The sequence below is a fragment of the Spermophilus citellus genome, assembly GCF_964194105.1.
Source record: "Spermophilus citellus genome assembly, chromosome: 5".
In the NCBI taxonomy this organism is placed as follows: Eukaryota; Metazoa; Chordata; class Mammalia; order Rodentia; family Sciuridae; genus Spermophilus; species Spermophilus citellus.
Genome location: NC_138186.1, coordinates 55,331,479 through 55,352,830, shown reverse-complemented (window position 1 = coordinate 55,352,830; position 21,352 = coordinate 55,331,479). Strand labels below are relative to the sequence as shown.

At 56.4% G+C, this 21,352-nt stretch overlaps 1 protein-coding gene across 2 annotated transcripts; it reads left to right on the top strand.

Moving 5' to 3' along the window:
• The first annotated feature begins 428 nt into the window (after window positions 1-428).
• On the top strand, window positions 429-12,167 carry KCNK17 (potassium two pore domain channel subfamily K member 17). Of its 2 annotated transcripts, none has more exons than XM_081296336.1 (5): window positions 429-670; window positions 2,730-2,844; window positions 7,627-7,787; window positions 8,146-8,320; window positions 11,498-12,167. In XM_081296336.1, the coding sequence occupies exons 1-5, from the start codon at window positions 434-436 to the stop codon at window positions 11,782-11,784; spliced, it is 975 nt and encodes a 324-aa protein (XP_081152462.1). In that variant the 5' UTR covers window positions 429-433; the 3' UTR covers window positions 11,785-12,167. The 2 variants fall into 2 exon arrangements, with proteins under 2 accessions (XP_081152462.1, XP_081152463.1); XM_081296337.1 differs by lacking the exon at window positions 429-670 and adding an exon at window positions 1,069-1,230.
• Window positions 12,168-21,352: the final 9,185 nt, after the last annotated feature.

Sequence of the window (21,352 nt, the reverse complement as noted above, 5' to 3'; positions counted from 1 at the left end):
AGATGGTCCCAGGGTCCGCGGACTTAGGCAGGAGCCCTGAGACAATAAACGTGGCTTCTGCTTTCTCTTCCCCTAGAGCGGTTTCCCCGTAGTCCCTCCCACCATTTGCCGCAGGAAATGCTGGGGGGCTCTGGACCCCTTCCCTCCCAGGGCCTGTGGTCACCCAGTGGCATCTCCTTTTCCCTAACCTGGATCGGGGAGTGGGCACTCCACAGATTTTTGAAGTGCAACCAGATACCTGGGACTCAGCCTCTTATTGTCCCTGAGATCGGATCCTGGGGGTGGGGCAGGGCCGTCCCACTCCCCTGCACTCCTCTTCCCCAGGGGAAACCGGCCATTGGCGGCTGTTTTAGAGAAGGGGCCGGCCAGGCTCCTGGCCCTTCCTTTCCACCTCAGTTCCTGTCCACAGCTCCAGCCCCCGTCCTCTCCCGCCATGCACCCACCGGGAGCTTCAGCGGCGCACAAGGGCAGGGGTCGGGGCTGCGCGGTGCCGGGCACCTTGTTCCTGCTGTTCGCCTACCTGGCTTACCTGGCGCTGGGCACCGGCGTGTTCTGGGCGCTGGAGGGTCGCGCGGCTGAGGACTCCAGTCGCAACTTCCAGCGCGACAAGTGGGAGCTGTTGCAGAACTTCACGTGTCTGGATAGCCACGCGCTGGACCTGCTGATCCGGGTCAGGGGCGAGCGGGGTCGCTCCAGGCGCTGCCGGGGAGGGATCAGGGAGCCAGGGGTGCACCGGTCCGGGAGGGGAGGGTCCGCTCTGGCCCGGGAAAGGAAACCGCGGGAGCATTTATCCCAAAGAGCAGCGGAGCCGCTGCACAGGGGAACCACAGGAGCGCGTGTCTGGGCGTGGGGGAGCCGGAGGGTTGGGTTCTGGCTAGAGGATCGCCGGTGCCGTGCTCTGCGTCCTCCTTTAGGGGGCGAGAGAGCGTGACTGACCCTGTGGGGAGACGCAAGCTTGGCGCACACATCCGAATTTGGGAATGAGCACTACAGAGGGCACACTTCCTTGGGTCACAAGCCACCAGGGCCGTCCAGATCCGGTCCGGAGACTGGGAGCCTTTGGTCTGTGGGTGGCAGGCTGACGGGGCGGCACGCAGGTGCGCGGCCCTGTGTCCCAGTGCCATAGGTGAAGAATGAAAGGACACACCTTGCCTCCTCCAAAGAGAGAACCTGGGTGCAAATATGCGAACTAGGGCGAGGACCCTAGGGGGCTCTGGCCTGGGTCCAAGGGTGAGCAGGACTGAGGGCACGATCCTCCGCACTTGGGGGAAAGGGGGGCAGGACAAGTTTGTCCCAGAGGGTGGGTGCCCAAGATGTGCTTGTCTAGGGCAGGGAAAACGGAGAGGAGGGCTGGAAGTGGGTAGATCCAGTTGGAGAAGTAGGGTGGACACCAAGCGGAGCTCACTTCATTCAGAGTCTGTAGATACCAAGGGCTGGCGGACACCCCGGCCACTGATGCCGGAAGGGCCAAAGTGGAAGTCGTGGGCCGAAGGAAGCAGAGGGCTCTAAGGAACAGAGGCCAGAGGATGGGGCCCCAGTGAGGCCGGGGAGACAGGGGCATCCCAGATATATGGAAATTTCTTCTGGGCATCAGGCTGGCAGCTGCTCATTTGGTGGCTGCATTAACATCCTGAGCCCCCAACTTTCTCTCAATTTCCTACTCTAGGCCTCAGATAGCCTCCCAGCCTCCACTCCTCTTGTCTCATCTCCCTAAATATCCTTCCACGGGATCAATCCTACCTGACCCTCAAGGGACAGCCCACCTCACCTTGAAGCCATCTGTCCCTGCCTTCACCAGAATGAACACCTTTTTTCTCTGAATTCTTTCAGAAAAATATTCTTATTAGTGTGATGATAGCAACCATTAAATTTCCCACACACCATGTACTGTTCTTAGTCTTCAAATATGAGACCTCATTTAAGCTGGGTAAGGTAGTGTGTGCCTATCATCCCAGCAACTAGGGAGGCTGAGGCAAGAGGATCATAAGTTCAAGGCCAGCCTTAGCAACTTTAGGCCTTAAGCAACTTAGCAAGATCCTGTCCAAAAAAAAAAAAAAAAAAAAAAAAATATATATATATATATATATATATATATATATATATATATATATATGACTGAAGAGGTAGCTCAGTGGTAAAACACCCCTGGGTTCAATCCCAGTATCAAACTAAATAAAGAGAGAAAAACTTAATTTAACCCCTACAGCCACTCTAGGAAGTAGACACTATGAGTATTTCCATTTTACAAACAAGGAAACTGAGGCTTAGAGGAGTTTGGTACTTGCCCAGGATCCTGGACACTGCTTCCTTAATGCCCAAACAGCCACGGGTTGCACGACGTCAGAGTTCATTCAGTATATCTCTGTCCCGTGAGGGCTGAGGTCCTGTCTCTCATCCTCTGGCCCCTAAAAGCACCACGTCACGCCTGGCCGCGTGCTTCCTGCAGGAAGGGGGTGAGCAGAGAATAGGTGGATGGTTGTCCACCAGGTGGAGAGGTACCCCACCCCACCCTGACCTGGGATGGGGGCCAAGAGTGTGAAGGAGCCATCTCCATGGTCCCTGCCTCTGGGGACCCCCAGGTTGACTGGAGGGATCGAGGCGCCTTGCCCTGGCCAGGCTGGGATGGAAGAGTGATTGTGAGGACTGTGCCTCAGAGAGAGTGTGCATTTGGGGGTGCAGGGACCCAGTCTCCCCATAGAGCCTGTTGGTCACTGCAGCCTCTCCCCCAGGACATCATCCAGTCGTACAAAGACGGGGCCCACCTCTTGAGCAACACCACCAGCATGGGGCGCTGGGAGCTCTTGGGCTCCTTCTTCTTCTCTGTGTCCACCGTCACCACCATCGGTAAGGGCAGCCTGGGGCCAGGGTGGCTGGGCTGGGGAGGGTGGCCTTCCCTGGTGGGCAGGGGGGCTGGTTGCCTTTTGGAAGGGCTACTAGCGCTTCACTCCTCCAACTACAGTGGGCCCTGCAATAGGGGTCCCCTTCCCCAGGGGCAGAAGAGCCTCGAGCGTCCCCATGACCCACTGACCCCTTTCTGCATTTCGTCCAGGTCCCCAGGGGATTGTGGGGGATGTTCAAGTTTGAGAAACGTGTTCCTAGGGGACTTTCTCCCCTTTCGGCCTTCCAGGGATCAGAGCGTCTCCTGACAGGGCAGGAGAGGCCTCTGGGCACCAGGAGTGTCTGGCCCCCAGCTAGCCCACCCAACAAAGCCCCAGGGGTGCATGGGAGCAGAGACCCCATGAAAGAGACTTGAGGCCCCTGTCCTGAGCCCTGCCCTGGCCCCTGTCCTCCTGCCTGCAGAGAGGAGCTCTCCCTTCCCAGGGCCTTCTCCTGAGCTCTCTGGCTCAGCTCTGGTCCCCATCACCATCCTCCCCAGCCCCTTTCCTCCAGCGGGGCCACCCTGCCTCCAGTCACTGAGGTGGAACTTGTCCTGGAGGGCACCTTGGGGCCATGGTGTGAAGAAGAGAAGCCCTAGGTCCTGGCCACTCTGAAACCCAAGAGATAATGCAATGCTGTTGCCTAGCGCCCTCTGCCCTGGGAACCAGCCCCAGCCCCTGCATGATACTGAACTTACCACTAGGTGGCAGACTGGCACCACCAGTGACTTGGGCTCCTGCCCCTGCTCCGGGTGGACCAGGAATCTGTCTCCACCACCAGCATCCCCCTCTGTCCTCCCTAGAGTGGACAGGGCAAGACCACCCAGAGGTCTCTCCATCTAGCTTTAAATAAGCCCACACTTCTTGCAGAGGGTGGCAGGGCTACTCAGGAACTGGGGCAGTCCTTCCCATGAGCCTGCTCCAGAGGCCCCCCAGACTCCAGGGACCCTGGGCCTGAAGGACAATCAGGAGGGCATTGGCGCATCTCTACATTCCTGGGGCTTAGTACAAGGCCCAGCCTGCAGTGGGCACTCAGCAAACGCTGCCCGGTAAGGAGTCTCAGCAAAGATGCTCTGGAGCAGCCTGACCTGAGTTCTGGAGCAGCTAGGCACTTGGAGGGCAGGAGAGGCCTCTGGGCACCAGGAGTCCCCATGACCAGACGTGTGGGAGCCCCAGGCCCATGACGTCAGCCTGCCCGGCTCTGAGCCTCCCAACCTGGAACACTCCCACCCCCTCCTCTCCACTCAGCTCTGCCCTGAGGCACTCACCCTCTCTGGGGGTGAGGAGGGCAGAGGAGGGGAGCCCCTTACACATACACACACAGTATATACCCAAGGTATACACCCCAGGTCCTCTTGTGCAAGGGCCAAAACCTTGGACATTCAAGAGCTCCTTCTGACCATGGAGCAGCCTCCAAGGACAGGGCTTATTTTCAAGTCACAGATGAGGAAACTGAGGCACAGAGAAGTGGTGGAACTTCCTCAAGGCCACACAGGCAGAGCTGGGGTCTGACACCCAGCGGGGTGGGGGAGGGGCCGCCTGGCTCTTTCCAGGGGCTTCTGTCCTCGGAGTTCACAGGACAGGGCAGGCTTTCTGAACCAGCAGAGCGGTCAGAAGCCCTGGCCCTAAACACTCACACAGAGAAAGAGACAGGAGACGTGGGGCACTCCAGGAGAGAGAAGGCATTCTGAGAGGAATCTCTCCAAGCCCTAAAACGGGGTCTTATAATGACTGGGGGCCATTACAGATGGTGAGGCCATCAAAGGACTCACTGCCTCAGTGGCATTGATGCGGAGACATGAACAAAAGGAGGAAGAAAGCTATGCAGGTATCTGAGGAAGAGCCTTCTCTCTGTGCAAAGGCCCTGAGGTAGATGTGGCTGTTGTGCTTGGGGAACACTGAGGAGGTCCAGGAGGCTGTGGAGGGTTGGAGGTGAGGCTGAGTTCAGAGAGAGTGCAGAGGAGCCCCCTAAGGCCCTCAAAGGGGAGAGAGGTGACAGGCGAGAGGTGTGCTGACGTGGGAGGTGGCTCTTGGGGAGCTGCAGTCATCCAGGGTTGAACAGTCACTTGGGGGCTATTGACACCACCGATTGCTCTGACCCGAGGGATGACCAAGTGAGGGGGAGAAGGGTCCATTAAATGTCAGCCTTGGAAAGCTACAGGGCCCCCCAGAACTGGCAGAATCCAGGTGCCACCATGCCATTACTGAGAACTGAGTGACAGAACCCCAAGGCCAAAGAACAGCCCCGGGGGAGGAGGCAGAGGGGGACAGAGGCAGGGGCTGACCCCTCCCTGGATGCTGGCAGAATGAACCCCACCTTTCAGGAGAGGGACCCTCAGAAGGCCGAGAGGGGTGGAGGCTCAAGAGGAGGCCTCTGCAGACCTCAGACCAGAGCCCTGGGACACGCGCCCACACCACGGTCATTCCCACAGCACCTGGGGGACACTGAACACCTGGGGGCTCACGTCCCCGCACAACCTCCCGTTCCACCCACTGCCATTGGGTGTTGATGTCCCCATCTTACAGACGAGGACACAGACAGGAAGGTGGAGCCTCTTGCCCAAGACCCCGCAGCCCACCAGGCGCAGGACCGGGATTCAAACCAGGCCGCAGATCTCCCTGCAGAGCCCACACTCTGGGCTGGCATGTGCCGTGGCCCGTCCCAGTGGCCCATCCCAGTGGCCCTCAGTGACGCGGGGTGACATGAACCAGCGGTGTCCAATGGTACAGGGCCTCAGGCGCAGTGGTGCCCGCCGGTGATCCAGCTACTCAGGAGGCGGAGGCGGGGGGATTGCAAGTTCAGGGAGGCCTGGGCAACTTGGCCAGACCTCCTCTTAAAAATCAAAAAAAAAAAAAAAAAAAACAATAGTGCTAGAAAGGGCTGAGAATGCGGCTCAGTAGAGAGAATCCCAGATCAATCCACAACACCAGGAAAAAAATATCACAGTACAGGTGTGGGGTGTGTGGCTGTGCTGGCCCCATCCGGGGAATGTCAGGCAATGATGCAGGGCAGAGCAGGGCCTCCGTTCACTTAGTTCCCCTCCCGTTCACTCCTCGTCCGTCTGTTCATTCCACCTGGTGCTTCTCACTCACACTCGCCCCGGTGAGCACTTACATCAGGTCTGTGCCCGTCGCTAAGACAGGAAGATAACCCTAACCCCGTCTGCATTTTGGGGGGGTTCTGGGGAGTGAACCCAGGAGCTTAACCACTGAGCCACTCCCCCAGCCCTATCTTGTATTTTATTTAGAGACAGGGGCTCACTGAGTTGCTTAGGGCCTCACTAAGTTGCTGAGGCTGGCTTTGAACTCGCCATCCTCCTGCCTCAGCCTCCCGAGCCACTGGGATGACAGGCGAGTGCCACCGCGCCCGGCCCCATCTGCACTTTTGAGGGCTCATGACCAAGGAGCCCGCCACTGAGGAGTCGGGTCAGGAAGGGTCATCTCTAGGTGGGCAGGGGGGGAAGTGGGCCCTTGGGAGAGGGTGCGTCAGGTTCAAAGGCACAGAGTCACCAGAGGGTCTGGGGCAGGAGTATGACCAGAGCTGGGAGGGTGGGGCCCCAGATCCTCAGAGTCAGGCTGGTGAGTGCAGGTTCCCCGGCAGGCGTGAGGATGATGGCGGTGGTGGCCTGGGTGAGGAGAGTTGGGTTGGCACTTTAGAAAAGCCAGACTGTGGTGGTGGGGACGAAGGGGGCAGCAGCGGGCACAGGGGAGCACTGCAGTGGTGTGTTACCTGGAGGCTGAGGCAGGAGGATGGCTGGAGCCCAGGGGTTCAAGGTCAGCCTGGGCAACATCACAAGAGCCTGACTCTTAAAATTTTTTTTAATTAAAATTAAAAAGAAGGGTGGAGCTGCGGCCCACTTCTGTGATCCCAGCAACTCGGGAGGCTGAAGCAGGAGGATCTTGAGTTCACAGCCAGCCTCAGCAAAAACGAGGCACTAAGCAACTCCGTGAGGCCCTGTCTCTAAATAAGATACACAATAGGGCTGGGGATGTGGCTCAGTGGCTGTGTGCCCCTGAGTTCAATCCCCAGTAACAAATAAAAGGGAGGGGTGGAGACAGAAGGAGGAGGAATGTCCAGGACAATGCTCTCTGGCCTCCCCCCACTCATCTCCAAGACCAGAAGTCCCGACTTCCACCTCCCCCGGGACAGCTCATGTTCCACCATCTGTCCCTCAGTCCCACGGCGGGGGAGGGAGCCCAGGTGTGTCGGAGCCGTTCCCCTGGGAATCAGGGATCCAGAGGGGATGTGGTGTGCAGCAGATAGGAAGGAAGGCAGAGGTGGGGGAGCGGGGAGACCCAAGAGACGCACGGGATCCGGGCCACAGACGGCAGCGGTGCTGCCCAGGGACAGTGTCAGCCAAGCGACAGAGCCTGGAGCAAGGCCGCCTGCTGAGGGAGCCCCACCCTGCCTAGCCACAGGGGCCTCAGCTCGAGTGTGCAGAGGATCCCAAGGGGCAGCCACTGGAGGCTGGGCCTTCTCCCTGCCAACCCAAGAGGCAGGACAGAGGAGACTCCCCGCAGGCAGGTGCGACCTGCACACCTGCTCAGGTCTCCGGAGCTGCCCTTCCCTCCTGTACAACGGGGGCCGCCATCTCTGCTTGGAGGGGTGATTGGGGGTGCACGGAGGAGACGGTGTCTAGGGCCCCCCACAAATCCCGGCTGCCCACATCTGCAGGGGCATGGAGTGAGGCCCGTGGGGACCGGGCGGGGTCAGGCTGGACACTCTCCTGAGGCAGCCCTCTCGCCCCAGGCTACGGCAACCTGAGTCCCCAGACCATGGCCGCCCGCCTCTTCTGCATCTTCTTCGCCCTGGTGGGGATCCCGCTCAACCTCGTGGTGCTCAATCGCCTGGGCCACCTCATGCAGCGGGGGGTCCACCGCTGTGTCCACCGGCTGGGGGGCACCTGGCAGGTGAGGGAGGGGCTGCTGGGGTTGGGGGACGGGTTCCTTCAGGATGGGGCGCTGCGGTGGGAACCGGGGTGCCTGGTGGCGAGGGGTGGGGACAGAGGGGACTGGCGGGGATGTGGAAGGACTGGGGGCCGCTGGCCAGAATCGGATGTCTGGTGATCGTGGGGCAGGGACGGGGAAGGACACGGTGCCAGGAGTGTCCCCCGGCTGGGAACCTGGAGAGCACAGCCCTGGGGCGGGGGCTCTGGGTGCCCCTGCTGAGTGGGGAGCAGCACTGGGCCAGCTCTCAGCTCAGACCCCGGCATCCGCTGGCCGAGGCCGGCCCTGGGCAGAGGCCACAGGTGGGCGCTGTGTGCACCAGGGCCCGGCCCCCGCCCGCTGGCTGGCGGGCTCCTGCGCGCTGCTGTCGGGCCTCCTGCTCTTCCTGCTGCTGCCTCCGCTGCTCTTCTCCCACATGGAGGGCTGGAGCTACCTGGAGGGCTTCTACTTCTCCTTCATCACCCTGAGCACCGTGGGCTTCGGAGACTACGTCATCGGTGAGACCCCCGGGACAGCGGGCGGGTGGCCCGGCCTTGCACACCGCCTGGTGTCCGACCACGAGTGGTGGGGGTGACTTGGAGGCCCAGGGGCACTCGACCACCGAGCCCCGTCCCCAGCCCTGTTTCATATTGTATTTAGAGACAGGGTCCCACTGAGCTGCTCAGGGCCTGGCTTTTGCTGAGGCTGGCTTTGAACTCGCCATCCTCCTGCCTCAGCCTCCTGAGTTGCTAGGCTCCCTGGGGCAGGCAGGGCTCAGCTGCCTCCTGCCTGTCTCGCCCAGCATGGAGCCGTCCTCCGGTCCACAGGCCTCTGCTGTCCTGAGACCCCTCCAGAGAAGCGCAGCCCGACCCCCTCCCTGCAGCCCACCTCGCCCACCCCAGCGCCCCTGGGACCCCCTCGGGAATCAAATGGGGCATCGGGAGGCTCCCCAAACCCCAGCTCCCCACCCCCCGGCCCTGGAGAACAATCAGCAGTCACCAAGGGCCAGCACCGCCCGAGGGCCGGGGGGACCCGGGCGAGACAGACCCCAGAAGCCCTGGCCTTGCCAAATAAAGCAGAGGCGGTGTCCAGCCGGTGGCAGTGAGGGAGATGGCAGCAGAGAGCCTTGGCATCCCTCCCTGCTCTCCGTGGTCCAGCCTCCAGGAGGGAGGAGGGCTGCTGCTCAAGGTCCCTACTGAGCAGGGGCCACAGGCACGCTGGCCCTGGGGGCAGGGGAGCTGCACCCTCCCAGACCCCTGGCCTGGAGGGAGGAGGAGTGACAGAACCCAGCCTGGAACACTGAAGAGAGGGTTTTCCCAGGCAACCCCCTGACAGCCGTCACCCCCTATTTACTGAGGAGGAAGCTGAAGCTCAGAGAGGCCAAACTATTTGCCTGAGATGCACAGCGAGATATGAGTTTTGACCTGTTTGACTCCAAACAGATCATGCTTGTTCCAGATGGCCTCACACACCCCTCTCTGGGCCTCCGGTGTCCCTATAAAGTGAGGGACTGGCTAGGTGGCCACCAAGACCCCAACAGGGCCTTCTGGCCAAGATCCTGTTTCCTGATTTTTCCTTCCCCAGGAAGAGGGTCCAGTGCTGGGGGCCTCATGCTGCCCCTTTGTGGTCTCCCAACCCTGGCAGCAGGGCTGTGACTCTGGAAAGAAAGCCCTGGGCAGGTCTCTTGCAGCTGAGTCACATTCCCACTTCTACCTTCAGAGTAGAAAGATGCACATGAGGAGAGCTGAGCCCAGGAACTCCAAAGGCCACACCTGCACCCTTGCAGGTTCTTTAATCTGTCTTCCCTTCTCTGTGTCCACGGCCATTCCGCTAGCCCAAACAGGACTATTGGGTACAACTGCACAGGTTGGGCACTACACAAGTTTCCATGGAGTTGTATAGCCTCGATCCTGGTCTGCTTGGCTCTTGTGACATCATGTCACCTGCCCAACTCTGCTGAAAACCTTCAGTATTTCCCATAGTCTTAGAATAAAGTCCCCAGATCCACAACTAGGCCAGCAAGGGCCCTCGATGTGGGTCCAGTCTCCCCCCCACAACTCTGTGCTCTCCCCCTGCACGGGGCGGGGGACAAGGAGCAGCTGCCCCTTCCACATCTCCAGAGATGCGCTACGGAGCCTGGCTGACCCTGCAGCCCCTCGGTTGCCCAGGCCACGGGCCACGCGGTTGCCCTCTTCGCCTCCTCTGTAGACCTTCCCTGGGTGCCTGAGACACTGGAGCCCAGGGAAGGGCAGGGAGACACCCTGGGGCAGGACAGGCAGCGCAGACCGAGCGAGGCTTCCACCTGGCACCTCACACCACGCATGTTCCGGAACCTTCCATTTCTCTTCCCCCAATCTCAGCTCTCCTCGTCCTCCAGGGCTGGGGTCCACCCTTGTCCCTGGGTCAGCAGCCACAGGACCTTGGCTTCACAGCCTGCCCTGCGCCCGCCTCCAACATCGCATCTGCACTGGGTTGAGCACATGCCAGCTGCCAGGTCTCCTGCGACGACTGCAGCTAAAGAAAAAAAATGAAATAAAGGTGGAGGAGGGTGCCCCCACCCCACAGAGCTGGCGGAGGGAGGCCGGAGCTGATCTCATTTGGGGCCGCAGCGGAATCAGCCCATAACCCAATCAGCCTAATCCAATCCCGCTCTGCCGGCTGCCGGGAGCGCTGGGCTGCAGCCTCGGTGCCACGCGGGGTCCAGAGAGGTGCCCGCCGTGGGGACCAGCTGGGTCTGACTTGGAGCCAGCAGGGGGATGGGGTGGACGGGAGCTAGGACAGAGAAGGCCACAGAGGGACTTGGAGGGCAGGCCCCCACCCCGTGACCCTGTGAGTGGCCGTCTGATGGGGACACCCAGGGAGCAGAAGGCGGAGGGGAGTCACCCACGTGCACAGTGACCCCGCCTGCCCCCCCCCAGCCACCACCCAGTGCAGAGCGGCTGACCCAGCGAGGTCAGTGCCTATCCTGCCCAGGCACCGTCCTGAGCGCCTTAGCCACCTGAGCCCCAGGTCCCCATGGGTCGGCGAGGGGTTCCTCCGTCACCATCACAGACAGGAAGCAGCAGGCCCAGCAAAGGCCTGTGGGCCGCGAGGATGGCGGGGGCCAGTCTGCTCCCTGGGCAGGACACTCCAGGACGGGCAGGGCACCAGGAGCCGGGCTGCAGGGTCAGCAAGTCCCCAGGCCCGGCCCAGGGGACAGAGCAGAGGGTGCTGGAGAGGAGGGCGGGGCCTGGGGACCAGGACTTCATCCTGAAAGCCAGAGAGACGTCATCACCAGGGGTCACAGGGAAGCCACTCGGTGGCCAGGATAGAGGCGGCTCCATACCCGGGGCCTCCACACACGGAGATGAGCACAAGGGAGTCCCCTGGGCCAAGGGAGTCCCCTGGAGGTCACCGCTAGCTTGCTGGGCCCACCCCAGAGCTGCTGATCGGGAAGGGCGGGGTGGCCCCATTTCTAACCAGGTCTCCGGGGTGCTGGGGACGGGACCTAGACGAGTCCCTAGGGAAGACAGAGGGAGGTCAGCTTCCAGGGGCCCACCCCAGGAGGCTCCTGAACCCTCGGGTGGGACCACAGGCCTGGAATCTCAGGTCAGCCTGATGCCCCCGCGCTGTCGCCTGGACGCCTCGGGCTCCCGTCTCTGGGACCGTGGCCCTGACTTCCCCAGGCCCCCGCCGCTGACCTTGCTCCTCCCCAGGGATGGACCCCTCCCGGAGATACCCACTGTGGTACAAGAACATAGTGTCCCTCTGGATCCTCTTTGGGATGGCGTGGCTGGCCTTGATCATCAAACTGATCCTCTCGCTGCTGGAGACCCCAGGGGGGACGTGCTCCTGCCACCACCACTGCTCCAAGGGGGACCTCAAGCCCGGAAGCTGCAGGCAGGGCCCAGTCAGGGGGCCCCAGGCCCACCCCCCTCAGCCGGGAATCACACAGCATCTCCAGCCCTCCGTGCAGGCTGCACACTGTGGAGAGGACAGCTAGTCACACTCCCGTGTCTGTGGGGTCTTCCTCCTCAGTGACCGGACCTCTGACTTTAAGCATGACCTATGACCATCCAGACAAAAGACTATGTTTTCGGTCTTCCCTTGAGGCTAGGTGCAGCCATCTGATTAAATTCCACCCCACAGGACAGAGAAGTATCCTGTGTGACTCTGGAGATGGAGCACGCCCCTCTTCCCCCACTTCCTTCCTTTAGCTGACTGTAATGCTCATCATGGTGGCTGGCACTCAGGCAGCCACACTGTACCACGAAGTACAGAAGCCATGTTTGAGATTGGTGGCACAGTAACAGAAGGAGCCTGGGTCCTGGATGACCACAGAGCCATCATAATAAACCTGGGATGAACACCACTTGACTTCATTTATGTGAGAGACAAGTAAATGTCTTATTTTAAACCATTATGTGGGTTTTTCTGTCACTCACATACTAATTCTAACTGAAACACACACTGGACAAAGAGCATATCTGAGACTGGAGACTCTGAGGGGAGAAGCCACCTCTTAAGTCCACTAAGGCTCTGCCTATAATTCCCAGGGCCATGCAGCCAGCAGGTGGCCAGTCCCAGCTCAGCTGCCGGGTCCTGACATGGAGAAGCCAGAGGCCAGCCGAGCGACCCTCCTGCCTCCCCGGCCCCCACCCCAGAAGGCTGCAGCCACAGCGGCAGGAGGTTGCAGACGCCTCCCCCTGAGCATTCCGGCTCACTGAGGGGTCGCGATCCCACCACCCAGACACACGCCCAGGCCCCCAACCCAGCCAGGAACCCCGAGCACCAGCCAGCACCCGAGGGTCCCCTGGAGCAGCTGGGTTCTGGCCGCAGTGGCCACCCGTGACTCTGCCCCCTGACCCGTCCTGCAGGGAGCCTCCCGGGCACCGCTCAGCCCCATGGCCCTCCTGGATCTGGGTGGGGCAGCCTTTGGGCCAAGACAGTAATGAGGGTCTTCACTGCATCAGCTTGGACCACGTGATCTGCCCCTAAGAGGCCGAGACCAGACCGGGCCACGCCAGGCCCAGGTAGGAGATGCGGCAAGTGGCCAGGAGATGTGGCAAGAAGACTCCACCAACAGGACCCACCAATGCCACCAACAGGACCCTCCAACTTGACACTTGGAGAGAAGGACGGGCCAGGATGCTGGGTTGACACTATGGTCACCTCTGCTGTCCTAGGGCCTCTTTCCCCTTAGACCTGGCCTCCTCGGCTAAACTCTCTCTCTCCCCTAACAAGCCCTCTGCCCTGGTGCCCACCGGACCCTCGTGCTCAGAAGTGCTTGCCCCAGCCTGGCACCTGATACATGCCTGCGACCCTAGCTTTTAGGGAGGCTGAGGCAGGAGGACCTCAGTTTGAGGCCAGCCTCAGCAACTTAGTGAGACACTGTCTCAAAAAAATAAAAAGAGCTAGGAACATAACTCAGTGGTAGAGGCCCCTAGTTTCAATCCCTAGTATCCCCCCCAAAAAAAAGCTTGGCCCAGAGGGAACCCACCTGGGGCGCTGGGAGGTGGCCCGGGGAAGGCCTCTCATTGGCCGATTCCTGGCAGATGTGTATTCCTCAATGAGAAGAGAGCAGGCTGGGATGGGAGGCTGGGACCTGGGGAAGGCGCAGGAACAACAACTGTGACCGCAGGACTCCGAGGACAGCCAGGCCTCGCCCAGGGCACAGGGAGGGAGGGCAGGAGAGGTGACACAGACAGGTCCCCTCCTTGGTGACCTGGGTGAAGGCCGGGGATGGAGGAGGACTGTCCCGGGCCTGGCCAGGGTGGGGATCCTGGTCCTGCTCCCCTGTCCAAGTCGCAGATCTCCTGGGCTGGATGACTGAGCGTGAGCCGGCGGCCCCCTCCGTCCCCAACGTCCCCTCCGTCCCCGCCGTCCCCGCCGTCTGGTCAGCGAGCTGCGGCTGCAGAGCCCAGATGCTGCACAGGCTGCTGACCTGCTGCCGTGGCCGCCCTGCTGACCCCTAGGGCCAGCGGGGGGGGCGGGGATGATGAGCTCACGCTGCAGGATGGGGCCCTGCTGATCCCATCGGCCGCCGGCCAGGATGAGGGGTCTGGACAGGCTGAGTCACTCACAGGCAGTGTCACGTGAACTGGAGGCCACTCTGCTGCTTCCCCCATCAACACTGGGGAAAGAACTCCTTGGCCATTGCTCTCTGCAGGTGGGGAAAAGGACATCTTGGAAGATGTTAGGACCAAAGGTGGCCCCGGTGGCCCTGTGGGACCTCGTGCAGGTGAGGTCCCTGGACACCCTGTGTGACCCTGACCAGCCACTCCCCATCTGCACCTGCTGGCTCACTTGTGAGGACTTCAGGTCTGGATCTGGGGACAGAAGGTCCCTGGCCTCTGCCTCCTGGTCTCCCATGCTGAAGGCCCAGCCAGGGGAAGGGTCTCCATTCCTGGCAGGGCCTGACCAGAGGACAATTGGCCTCTGCGGAAACCAGAGACTCCAAAGTCAGACACAACAGCTCTGCTGTGACTCCACACGTCCCTGTCCCCTGGGCCCTTACCTCACCAGGACCCCACCCTGGGCTCCAGGCCCGGGCAGCACTGCCTGAAGTCACCCACTGACCTCCACCCGCCCCAGCCTCACCCAGTGCTGCCCCCCCCCCAGGCCTCTGTCCCCACAGGCCTCCCTGCTCTGTCCCCCAACCAGGGCTGGGTCCTGCACCTCCTAACCTCCTGGGCCCTTTGCCACCAAAACTCTCCCCCAGTAAAAATTGTGCCTTGAGGCCAAGGAGACAGCCACCAGCAGCCCCTACGGCCTTCCAGCCAGTCCCTCTGTGCCCCGAATCCCAGCGCTTGCCTCGTCCAACCTGTGGGGACCCATATCATCGCAGGGCCCAGTGGCCAGTGTCCAACCAGAGCTGGACACCTCCACAGTGTCCAGAAGTAGGAAAACAAAAACCAAGCCAACCCCCTCCTGCAGCCACCAAAGAGCCCCGGCCACCGTTGGCCCTGGGGCAGCAACGCTGCTCAGCCCCTGCCCACACTCCAGCCTCTCCACATCCTCTGCATCTTCCTAGACCAACTTTTACTACACTTATTCTTGCCTGGACTCAGGCAGATAGGAGTCTGTATCCTGACTATCACCAGCTTACTGTGCAACGTTCGAGAAGTAGCACAACTTCTCTGAGCCTCAGGCTCTCCATCTGCAAAATGGAAATCCTGATACCAACCTAGGATTGTTTTGATGAGTGTGGGGGTGTGGGTAACAGATGAGAAGGCAACTATATTATACCTAGTATATAATAAGGATCACAAATATTTGTCTCCCCTCCCTTTCTCTTCTTGGACTCAAATTTCCCTCCTCCCTCCCTTCCTTCCTTCCTTCCTTCCTTCCTTCCATACTGGGATTCAACCAGGAGATCTTACCACTGAGCCACACCCCAAGCCCTTTTTATTTTTTTATTGTGAATGGGGGTCTTGCTAAATTGTTGAGGCTGGCCTCAAACTTGCCATCCTCCTGCCTCAGCCTCCTGAGTTGCAGGGATAATAGGTGGCACCTGGCGCCATCCTCCAACTCCCTTTCTTTAGGAAGCCTGTGAAGCCCATTTGCACGCCTTCCTCCAATTAGTCCTCCTGGACCTGCCTGCCCTTTGACCTCCACTGGACTTGAGAGACAGAAGTGAGGCCAAGGTGGAGGGAAGCTCAGTGGGGGGGGGGGGGGGGGGCAAGGAGACAGCCTGCAACATGGAAGGGAGGGTTACAGTGTGTCTGGTAGAGAGCAGCTCCCAACCAGCCCACCAGCCAAGGCTCTGGGGTCAGGTCACCAGGGTGTGGTGGAGCTCCGAGGGGTGTGGAACGGTCAGCTCTGCTCTCTGGTTTTGCTCTCTGTGGCTCCCTCCCTCCACCCACTGTCTGACTTTCTCAGAACCCCTGAGTCCCTGGGGTGGGACAGAGGAGAGACAGGGCCGACCCCTCAGACTGTCACTCACGCTCCTCTGGTCTTTGGCTTCCAGTTTGATTCAGCCTGAGAGGGTCAGGAGAACAAGTGTAGGAAGTGTAAGTCTTTAAGATAGAAGCTTTAAAAAACATTATATCAAGCTGGTGTTCTCCAAAAGGTTGCATGGTAATTTTAGGCTTATAAAAATAACATATTGGAGATTTATTTATATCATTTGATTTTCTATAACTGGACCTGATATCAATAAGATTAATAGAAAGTTCTATAAACTGGGTACAATTTAAGTGTAATATCATATGGTGTTAGCTAGTATTCATGTGACCTCAAACAACAACATATGTAGACTTTATAAAATGATATTTAAAAGAAAGATCAACTTCAATACTAGAACACTTTACCTAAGATTTATAAAGAGCCCCGCCTTACCTGAGATAAGGCTGTGCCTCCCATTTCACTACATGTCAGAGTGACTCCAAAGTAGGCCAGACTTCAGCTAAAGCCCAGTACTCTTCATTTAAGACTGGTTAGACTGACTTTGCTAGATGTTTAAGGTCAATACTTAAAATTAAAATTAAATTAAAAGGGCCAAGAAAACCAATATTTGGCTCTGGCCCTCTGCGTCAGTCTGAATCCAGGGAACAGGGAACTTCTCTCAAGAGCTTTGCAACTCTGGGCCACATAACCTCCCGATCAGGGAGATTAATGAGACCACCAAAGAACAGAAAGCCAATCAGTGCACTTGCTGTGAAGAGGAGGGTTATTGGAGAAGGGAGACATCCCTGATGCTTCCAAGGGAAGCCACATGGTCAAGCAAGACCTGGACCCATCCTAGAACAAACTAAGAGCAGAACTAAGAAGCTGCTCTCAGGTTCCCCCACAGGTGACCCCTATGGGAACTCGGCTGACTCTTAACAATAGATAGAAACAAAGTCAATTTTTACCAGCTTGATCTTAAACACCTACCAAAACCAGTTAATCCAAAACACAGTCATTCCTAGGAGTAATGAAAGACACACAAAAAAAGAGGAGACAGCAACTAGCCAACAGTCTCCATGGGGAATGTTCAGTCAAGTATGGCCTTGGCTCCTCCCCCTCACAGGACCCCTATTAGTCCTCTTTATGCTTCTCCTAATAGGACCACTAATAGGACCACGTCTGTTAAATTGCCTATAGAAGTTCCTGCAAGATCAGATATATAGGTTCACCATCCAGTCAGTCAATCAACTAATTCTTTAAGACTACCTTCCCTGCTGCCCAAGATGGAGACCTATGACTCATGACCAACTCCTCTGGTTCCAGAGACTCTGTGCCCATCTAAAACCCTCTCTAACCTTTTTTTTTCCAGTTTTCACAACCCCTCTTTCACTTCATAGGAATGAGAACTACTCTCCAGCAGGTCCACTCTACTTATTTTGTCTGCTCTACAGCATCCCCACAAGGAAGCATCAAACCTAAACTCCCCACACCTCAGATGAGGAGCCACTAGCCAGGCAAAGACTGGTAGATCAACTTCACTCATGTGCCTAGGCACAAAAAGCTTCGCTACCTACTTACTCTGGTTGATACTTTTTCAGGTTGGATAAAAGCCTTCCCTACCTCCAGGGAAACTGCTGACACTGTTGCCTCCATCCTCATTGAGCAGATCATTCCCAGGTTCGAACTTCCCGCCTCCATCCAGTCAGACAACAGTCTGGCCTTCACTTCTCAGGTTGTTCAGCTAGTCTCCAAAGGCCTCAACATCACTTGGAGGCTCCACATCTCCTACCAACCCCAATCCCTGGGTAAGGCCTAACGGCATTCTCAAGGATCATCTCACTAAACTTGCTATTGAACTTAGGCTCTTCTGGCCCAATCTCCTGCCGTTGGCCCTCACCTGAATTCAGGCAGCCCCAAGGGCCCTCTCAGGCCTTAGCCCCTTTGAGCAACTCTATGGGTGCCCTTTCTTAACCACTCAAAGCTTTCCAATCACTCCTCCTCCCCTTGTGTCCTACCTGCCCTATCTCACACTTCTAACAAATTCCTAAGGGAACATGCAGACCAGTGCCTTCCTGCGCCATTCATTGCCTCAATCCCCGCACAACCACAAACTGAATTGGACCCTCTTCAACTGGGTGACTCAGTCTTACTTCAGGAACTGCATTCTCAATCGTTGGAACCTCGCTGGACGGGACCCCATACAGTCATAGTTACTACCCTAATGGTGGCCAAGCTTTTGGGCCACTCCCCCTGGTACCATGTCTCCCACCTTAAAAAGGCACCTGTTCCAAATGTCCAGTCCTGGACTTCCACCACACCCACCAAACTCAAAATTTCTCGCCAACCCTCTTCTTCTTTTACTAATCATTAATCTCTCTCAAGTACTTTTTATCTCAAACCACAGATGCTGCTTCTACATCCAAGCGACATGGCACCAGGATGACACCACCCACTCTCAGTTTATGGGTCAAGGCGATTGCCCTTCCACTGGCTGCAATCAGGCAGTCACCCTTAACATTACTGGTGCTGAGGGCCATTGCCAAATAGGAATGACGCATCGAAATTTCCTTGCCAGCGTACCCCATGTTAAATGGACTTGCCTTGGAAATTCGCTGTGACATTGCATGTGTGTTTGAGAAAGGTGACCCTGCTCAAGGACCAGGATGGATCCAGGTTTAGGGTGTATCCTGCAGGTTTTAGGAAGTATCCCGCTCCTTGGGTTTAGGGCGTTCCCAGTTTAAGACAAGTTTAAGGTGTTCCCGTTTAAGACAATCTGGGTTTAGGGAAGTTCCAAGTTTAAGGTGTACCCTGCGGGGAATAGGGCGTATCCTGCTGCCTCGGGCATGCCCAATCCTTGAGTTCCCTTTGAGTTCTCGTGAGATTCAGAAAGTATTGGAGAAGAAAGCCTTGTGGAGTAGGTGAATTGGGCGGCAGGAGAACTTGGATTTCCCCAGAACGTGTGTGTAGAGGCCAGTGTGAGTTCAGGAATAAAGAATTGCTGTTTGAATCTACAAAGCTGTGGTGGCTCGTGATTCTGTGCCCAGCCAAGACTGTGGCAACTGGATTCAACCAAGCCACCTCCAATACTTCCTAGAGTCCCTGCTACAGGACCAGTGGCTGATACCAAGAATATCCTCCATCCAGGACTGGTTTGATGCCATCGACGACTTGTGGCTTCAAGGAACTTTCATGGACTTTACCCCTACCACAGTAGTTGTCTGTAGCACTGAATGTTATTTCTGGCTGCCCTGGTGTTCTCAGACCTGTCCCCAAACATTCCTCCAATTTCCCTCCTAAGTCCCACGCCGCCCACCATTAAGCAGGAAGTAGCAAAGGGGGAACATGGCGGCAGGCGCAGAGAGATCAAGTCTCTGACCTCTTCAGCTGTGCAGGCATAGGGAGTCGAAAACAACCTAAATCTGTTTGCTCAGGATCACTAGGCAATGCTGAGCTGACGTGGATCTGGGGCGAACAGTCTGGGCCTCTCAGAACACATTCTGAGCCCAGATCGGCTGAATTCAAGCACCTGTTCACCTGCTTCCTGCAGACAAACAGCTGTGACTCAGCATTAATCCATCCGGCTGAAACAACTGGTCAGCCCTTCTCATCCTACAGAGGTAAATGCCTACCAAGCCTTCATAAGTAGTGGCCACAAGTTTGAAACGGGGCTTGGGAGAGACAGTAAGGACCCACCCATTGCATTGATCGCCCGGCAAAGGGAAACGAACTGTCGCCATTTACAAGAGACACCACTATGGCAGAGAACTGACGTCATCAGACTGCGGCAGAGGAGATTACTTCATTGAAACCTGCGGCTACAGGTGTGTAATCCCCTAGCCTTCCCTCTCCACACATCTGGGAAACCTTAAGGGCCCCTCACAGCTCTCCCGTGAGCCAGCCTGAGGGAATCACAGGTGGTGCGGGACCCGCGGCGCGGAACTATCGCTCCCACCAGGGCTGACAGCTGAGGCCTCTTGCACCAGCTACCGGGGGCGTGGCTACCGGAGGGCAAGTAAAATTCGCTGAGGATTCTCAGCCCCAAGCTCTACAAACTTAGGGTCTGAGGGAATGGCAAACTGGAAGAGTGTGCCCAGTCGTTCATGAAAACAGGGCTCCCGGGAGCAGCAGACCTGGAGTGTAGCCAGTATTGTGGTGAGCGGCACCTGTGAGAGGGGCCTGGCTAGAGGAAAAGAGGGAAGTGACTAGACACAAGAGGAGGCCCTAGGCACTCAGGATTGGAGACTCGCCCAGTCTGGGAGGAGCTGCTGCACAGTGATTGGTTCCCACATATTGACAGGAGAAACTTGGCCTGGTGGGCACAGCGCCACCTACTGGAAGAGAAGTTAATCAAACTCTAAGACTGCATTTATTAGTTTTTTTTTCTTTTTTTCTTTTCTCTTTCTTTTGATTTGGGTTTTTCTTTCATTTTCATTTTCTTTCTTGTTGTTTTTCTAAAATTTTTTTTTACAATTTTTTTTAATTTTTTTTCTTCTAATTTTAATTTTAATTTTTTTTATTAATTAAAATTTTTTTTCTATTTCCTATTTTTTTCTTCTTTTGTCTTTTCATTTCTTTTCAATTATCTTATCCCCCCTTCCTTGAATTCTACCTGCTTACTCTCATTCTCTTTAGTGACTTCTTCCCTTCCCTTCTAATACCTTTCCTCCAAGCATCAAATAAATTTATAGGAGTAAACAGTAACTCAGCAGTCAAACAGAACAAGAAGTAACATGAGCAGCTTCAAAAAGCAAGGAAGAAAAGGAGTACAAACAATGCAGGACAGCCTAAATATTCAGGAGGACCTAGAGTCATCAGAAAAAATGGTCATATAAAGAACTCAAGGAACACCTTAGACAGATGGAATGGAACCTTAAAGAGGATACAAGACAGCAAATTCAAGCAGCGAAAGAACACATTGAGAATGAATTACATAAACAGATAAAAGAAGAAGTTAAGCATCTTTATCAGGATATAGAGATTATAAAAATAATCAAACAATAATTCTAGAAATGAAGGAAACAATAAACCAAATTAAAAACTCAATTGAGAGTATCACTAACAGAGTGGAGCAAGTAGAAGCCAGAACGTCAGATAATGAAGACAAAATATATCATCTTGAAAAGAGTCTAGCCAACTCAGAAAGGCTGGTAAAAAAATCACGAGAAAAACATCCAAGAGTTATGGGATAACATAAAAAAACCAAACTTACGAGTCATCGGGATAGAAGAAGGTACAGAGATTCAAACCAAGGGAATGAGTAACCTACTGAATGAAATAATTACAGAAAACTTTCCAGAAATAAAAAAGGAAACAGATATACAAATTGAAGATGCATACAGGACACCGAGCACACAAAATCACAGTAGACCAACGCCAAGACACATTGTTATGAAGATATCCAATATACAGAACAAAGAGAAAATATTAAAATCTACAAGAGAAAGGAGACAGATTACATTCGGGGTAAACCAATAAGGTTAACAACGGATTTTTCATCACAGACACTGAAAGCAAGAAGGTCATGGAACAATGTATTTCAAACACTGAAAGACAATGGATGCCAACCAAGAATTCTGTATCCAGCAAAATTAAGCTTCAGGTATGACAACGAAATAAAAATCTTTCATGATAAACAAAAGTTAAAAGAATTTGCAGCCAGAAAACCAGCATTGCAAAGCATT

What these genes read in the sequence shown, in the direction of transcription:
- KCNK17 (XM_081296336.1), top strand. Translation starts at nt 434, where the DNA reads ATGCACCCACCGGGAGCTTCAGCGGCGCACAAGGGCAGGGGTCGGGGC. An exon ending in GGCTGGGGGGCACCTGGCAG is followed by an intron (nt 7,788 to 8,145) that starts GTGAGGGAGGGG and finishes TGTGTGCACCAG; the next exon opens with GGCCCGGCCCCCGCCCGCTG. An exon ending in CTTCGGAGACTACGTCATCG is followed by an intron (nt 8,321 to 11,497) that starts GTGAGACCCCCG and finishes GCTCCTCCCCAG; the next exon opens with GGATGGACCCCTCCCGGAGA.